This window comes from Quercus robur, chromosome 7, assembly GCF_932294415.1.
Source record: "Quercus robur chromosome 7, dhQueRobu3.1, whole genome shotgun sequence".
Lineage (NCBI taxonomy): Eukaryota > Viridiplantae > Streptophyta > Magnoliopsida > Fagales > Fagaceae > Quercus > Quercus robur.
Window position 1 is genome coordinate 5240557 of NC_065540.1, and position 6235 is coordinate 5246791.

The 6235-nt window shown below is 40.4% G+C and overlaps 1 protein-coding gene across 1 annotated transcript; it reads left to right on the forward strand.

Moving 5' to 3' along the window:
- Positions 1-237: 237 nt before the first annotated feature.
- On the forward strand, positions 238-2575 carry LOC126690819 (uncharacterized). The gene is made up of 2 exons (XM_050385946.1): positions 238-1835; positions 1924-2575. The coding sequence occupies exons 1-2, from the start codon at positions 238-240 to the stop codon at positions 2573-2575; spliced, it is 2250 nt and encodes a 749-aa protein (XP_050241903.1).
- The last annotated feature ends 3660 nt before the right edge of the window (positions 2576-6235 follow it).

Genomic DNA, 6235 nt, shown 5'->3' on the forward strand with positions numbered 1-6235 from the left:
TTTCAATCTTAGACTGATTTGTGAGACTGATTTTATCTTAGTTAAGTTAGTACTTATTACTCATTGTGAATTTGTTTTGTGAATTTGTTTTGTGAATATGTTTTGTGAATCTGTTTTGTGAATGGTGAATCTGTTTTGTGAATGAACTTGGGTTTGATTTATGTATAATTTATTTAATTAATACTTAATACTTAATAGTTATTATTTGTAGGTTAAATTGAATCTATTGAATTTTCAATGGATGAAGTTACTAGCTCAGAAACTTCATCTCAAGAGATGCCAAATGCTGAATGTCCTCTTTGGCAGTATGTGACTAAAGTAGAAAAACCACCGGGTGCTACCGTTAAAAAAGGGGGAAACACATATTTTAAGTGCAATTATTGTGGTGTGGTTTATTTGGGATCCTATTCTAGGGTTAAGGCTCATTTGTTAAAAATTACTAATAAAGGTATTAAAGCATGTCCTAATGTGACACCGAGCCATAGGTTGGAAATGCAGCGAATGCATGATCAAGTTGAGAAGGATAAGTTAGAGAGTGAACAGAGAAGTCGAATTCCCTTACCCCCACCTATCCCAGGCCGTGGGCCTATACCTATTTCCCCATTTCGGAGACAGGAAGGGAGTGATAGTACAAATCCGATTGATGGTAAGAGGAGGAAGGTGGCTGGGATTTCTCCTATTGAGAAAGCATTCCAGAATACTACTAGATATGAATTGGATAGTAGAATTGCTAGGATGTTTTACACTGGTGGGCTTCCATTTAACTTTGCAAGGAACCCACATTATCGTAATTCCTATGCATATGCTGCTACTCATAACATCCCAGGTTATGTTCCTCCTGGATACAATGCCTTGAGAACAACACTTTTGCAAAAGGAAAGAGCTCATGTTGAAAGACTCTTGAAGCCAATTAAGGATTCTTGGCTTGAAAATGGTGTAAGCATAGTTTCTGATGGATGGTCAGATCCACAAAGAAGGCCTCTTATTAATATTATGGCTGTATCAGATGGGGGTCCGGTGTTTGTAAAGGCAATTGATGGGTCGGGTGAGTTCAAAGACAAGCATTATATTGCTGGGGTGTTGAGGGATGCTATAAAAGAGATTGGACATGAAAAAGTTGTCCAAGTCATCACTGATAATGCTAATGTGATGAAATCTGCTGGAGCTCTTATTGAAGGTGAGTATCCTAAAATATTTTGGACACCCTGTGTTGTCCACACTCTCAATCTAGCTTTGAAGAATATTTGTGCAGCAAAAAACACTGAAAAGAATGAAGTTACATATGAGGAATGTAGTTGGATTACACGTATTGCTGATGATGCATCTTTCATACGTGTTTTTATTATGAACCATTCAATGAGGTTGGCAATGTTTAATGAATTTAGTCCATTAAAATTGCTCCAAGTTGCTGATACTAGATTTGCTTCAATTGTTATAATGCTGAAAAGGTTGAAGTTGATAAAAAGATGCCTTCAAGCCATGGCTATTAGTGAGCAATGGGCTTCTTATAGGGAGGATGATGTTGGAAAAGCTGTAAAGGTGAAAGATATGATTCTAAGTGATCTTTGGTGGGATAAAGTTGACTATATCCTTGAATTCACAGCACCTATTTATGATATGCTACGAGTAGCCGACACAGATAAGCCTTGTCTTCATCTTGTGTATGAGATGTGGGATTCAATGATAGAGAATGTGAAGACAGCAATATATCGGTACGAAGGCTTGGAAGATGATGAGTATAGGTCATTTTGGAGTGTGGTGTATGATATACTCATTGATCGATGGACTAAAAATTGTACACCACTACATTGCTTGGCTCATTCCTTAAATCCTAAGTAAGTACATTTATTTTCTATTTTCCTTAGTTTCCTCTTCTAGTAAAACATACGTTTCATCTATATTTTTTTTTTACTCTTTAACTAGGTATTACTCCATTGAATGGCTTTCGGAGAATCCAAAACGCATCTCGCCACATCGGGATCATGAAATTTCTATGGAAAGGAGCAAGTGTTTGGATCGATACTTTGAAGATGAGAGTGAATTAAAGGCAGTGAAGTGTGAGTTTGCTTCATTCTCAGGAGGGAGGTTTCCTTCACCAGATGCCTTGACAGATAGGTGGGACTTACTACCTTTGATTTGGTGGCAATACCATGGCTCCGCATTTCCAATTCTTCAATCCCTTGCCTTTAAACTTCTTGGACAACCTTGTTCATCCTCATGTGCTGAGAGGAATTGGAGCACATACAAATTCATTCATTCCTTAAAAAGAAACAAAATGGCTCCTGCACGCGCTGAAGATTTGGTCTATGTGCATTCTAATCTTCGACTCTTGTCAAGGCGCAATGAGGAGTACGTAAATACATCAACAAAGATGTGGGATATTGCAGGAGACTCTTGGAATGAGAGTGACATACATGGAGGAGCTGGCATTCTTGAGAATGCAGCCCTTACACTTGATGAGCTAGAGTTGGAGGCTATGGTTATTGGAAATGCTAACACTAGTGTTACTACTAGTGAAAGTGAAGTTCGAAGTGAAGCTATTGATGTTGATAATATCAGTGTTCATTTTTCTTGAGGCTATGACTTTTACTTCTGATAATATCAGTGTTCATTTTTCTTGAGGCTGCTGGAAAGTGAAGACTATTGCTGCCCAAGTAGTTTCTTTTTTAGCGAGGAAGCTTGGATTTTAATATGAGAAATGCTAACGAGTACCCTTAGAGCACTGGTTAAGAATCTAGTTAAAGAAAGTTTTTATGGGAGAAGAAAAAAAACAATTAATGTTTTGACAGTTTTTTTCATTTCCCATAAAAGTGCTGTCAAAACTTTCTTTAACTGGATTCTTAACCAGTGTCATAAGGGCAATCGTTAACATAACCCTTTTAATATATATAAAAAATGTGGAATCTTAGAAGCAATCACTTTTCACCATAACGAGTTAAACCACGGTGTTAGATAACCTCACTAACCAAGGTACTAATGCATCCCGCACTACTCAAACCTAAGCTCTAAAGCGAGGCAGATGAAATGCTTGATCAATAGACCCCCACCCCAAGGTCGCAAAGTAGCATAAGTTAATAGAAAGTGTGGTGTCCAATTTTATGTTTCATTTCTTTTCCATTTCATTCCTTTATAATTTACTTACTTATTCCATTTAATTCCTTATAAACTCTCAAAATCAAAATGTAAGTGCCATGTTTTTTTCTTCTTCTTTTTTTGGGTTTCAATTTGTTCAATTCGTCAAATCTCTTGTTGTCAAATAAATTTTAAAAAAATATACATTTTTTAAAAAATTTTTAGTTTATTTGTTTATATACAATTTTGATAAGGTAAAAGATGGTGGCTTGCCAAAATTGCTTGGACGATTACGTAAAATGATCTACATTTATCAAATCTTGAATTACACATCAATCATTGACTATGACCCGGTAGAAACAAAATAAAAGATGTCTCTTCTTTGGCTGCTGGACTTATAATGGTTGAAACAACTGCCAATAAGATTCTGTAGGGTCACGTTTTTCAGCATTGGCCCAAAATGTACGGGACCTTTGACCAGTGAGCCCGGTACAATGAATTTGTAGAGAGTGGGTCAAAGAGCTAGGCTTTAGTGTATGGATAACAGTTAACACGGTGTTCTTCACGATCAAGCTGAGATGGACTGAGTTTACCAGAGAGGATTGGTCCTCAGCACGGTCTAGGGAGCTTTTTCTGGTGCCTTCGGTGTGTTGGGGGGGGGGGGGTCCCCATACTTTTGTTTCCCTCCACTTCCTTTTATAGTAGTTTCCTTTCTCCTGGATGGGGTTCCTAGGGTAGGTACTTGTCCTATCAGCCCTTCCCTCCAGTTGTTGGGAGTAGTTGTAAAGACAAAAAAGCATGGTCATGTTAGGCACAAGGCATTGAACGTAATAATGGCAGCCTTTCCTTTAGACATTTCCCTTTTCTTCGTTGTCCTTTTCTGTTGTCCTTTTTTGCTTTAGTACTTGTCCTGTTTCGTGGAATGATCTGGAGTGTCATTGCCAATGGCAGGTTGCCTCCTTTATCCTCGGCTACATCCATGTCGAGGAGGATTCTCCCTATGGCCAAGGAGGGGTTTTTCTTTGGGCTGGGCTCTTGGCTCAATGTAGACATTGACATGGGCCCCTGGGTCTTTTACCTCCCACAATAGCCCTTCAAAATCCTATTGTTTAGCTCCTCGGACGGAGATGAGGGTTTTGGTGGCATTGGGCCTTTGTCACAGCTTGCCAAGTTTTGTCCTCCATTAATGCCAGAGTCTTTTCGCTTGCTTGTGGCACGTTCCTAGCTGTGAGACATTCTTTTAGTCTATCCAAATCGCGCTCCAGTAGTTTCGGTGCACGAGGCGTGCTTTAATTAGGGTCTCTTCATGAGGCGACATAAATCCAACGGTTGAAGACTACTTTGGAAATTGAGCGAGATTTATCTCGCTTGTAATTCCTTCTTGGAGATTTGGGTGAATTGATTGCCACCAAGTTTGCCCCTATGTAAGACGCATGGTGGGAGATCATTCCCCTTTGTTCGCAGACCCTTGAGGTTTCAGGTTTCTAACTCTCCAAATGCTCCCAAAGTCCCTACTGTGAGAGTGACTGAGATTTAGGGAGTGAAATGGTCAAGGATAGGGTGAGGGTAAGGGTGAAGGAACCAAACCCTCTTCAGAAGCCTCGGGTGTCTTGGAGATTCAGAATGGCCCAGTCAAGGCAAGGGAGACAAAGGCCAAAGATATTTCTTCTCCTTAATTGGACGAGAAAGAAGTCTCTCTTCTTTCAGCCAAAATCCAAAGCAGGTGTAGGTCGCATCAGATTTTTGGTGCGACAAAATTGGGACTTTCATCCGATGCCGTGTGTCACGCATGTGAGGGTCCGGGTTTCCCATCGCCGGTACCATCCATACTTGCTCGATTGCTGCTAGAGCAATACTTGCTCGATTGCTGCTAAAGCAAGTATGGGGATTTGGCGTTCCTGCTTCTTCTTTTCTTCCACCATCGGTGCCATCCAGACTTGCTTGGTTGCTGCTAGAGCAAGATTGTGGATTGGGCGTCTCCGCTTCTTCTTCTCTTCCACCGCCGGTGTCCTCCATACTTGCTTGATTGCTAATGGAGCAAGATTGAAGATTTATCATTCCCGTGTACCGTTTTTTATAGTTAGCTTCTAATATAGGCTTGTCCAAGCCCTTTTATCTACATTGTATTTCTTCTTTATCTAATAAAAAGACGATTTTACTTCATTTTGCGTATCCTTTCTTTTTTGCAATAATTATTTTGTGAATGGATGTGCTGGTGTCTTTTCTTTCGAATAGTACTTAGAACCGATGCCATTGATAGTAAAGAGTTGTCACTTTGAACTTATCAAAACTGACAGGCACAACAACGTCTACTTTAAGTAAGTCAACTATATAAGACTAACCAGGAAAATAACCGAGTGTTCTGTACTGCGAATAGGGTGACCGCCCGAGGACGTGTAACCTAAAGTAAACTGTCCGAGGGGGTCGTCGGGTACTAGGGTTCCTCTCCATGTTTCCGATGATATTTATAGTTTTAACTTGCTTTAGGCGTCTGGTCCGAGGACCGAGGCAAGACCTTGGTTCTGTCTAGCACTTAGACTTCTGGAGTGACTAGTTTCCCCATAGGTTTGAGTCAGAGGACCATGCAAGACCTTGGTTCTGTCTAGCACTTAGGTTTTTGGAGTGACTAGTTTTCCCATAAGTTTGAGTCCGAGGACCATGCAAGATCTTGGTTCTGTCTAACACTTAGGCTTCTGGAGTGACTAGTTTCCCCAAAGATTTGAGTTCGAGAACCATATAAGACCTTGGTTCTGTCTAGGACTTAGGCTTTTGGAGTAACTAGTTTTCCCATAGGTTTGAGTCCGAGGACCATGCAAGACCATGGTTCTGTCTAGCACTTAGGCTTTGGGAGTGACTATTTTTTCCATAGGTTTGAGTCTGAGGACCATGCAAGACTTTGGTTCTGTCTAGCACTTAGGCTTCTGAAGTGACTAGTTTCCCCATAGGTTTTAGTCCGAGGATCATGCAAGATCTTGGTTTTGTCTAGCACTTAGGCTTTTGGAGTGACTAGTTTTCCTATAAGTTTGAGTCCGAGGACCATGCAAGACCTTGGTTCTGTTTAGCACTTAGACTTCTGGAGTGTCTAGTTTCCCCATAGGTTTGAGTTCGAGGACCATGCAAGACCTTGGTTCTGTCTAGCACTTGGGCTCTTAGAGTGACTAGT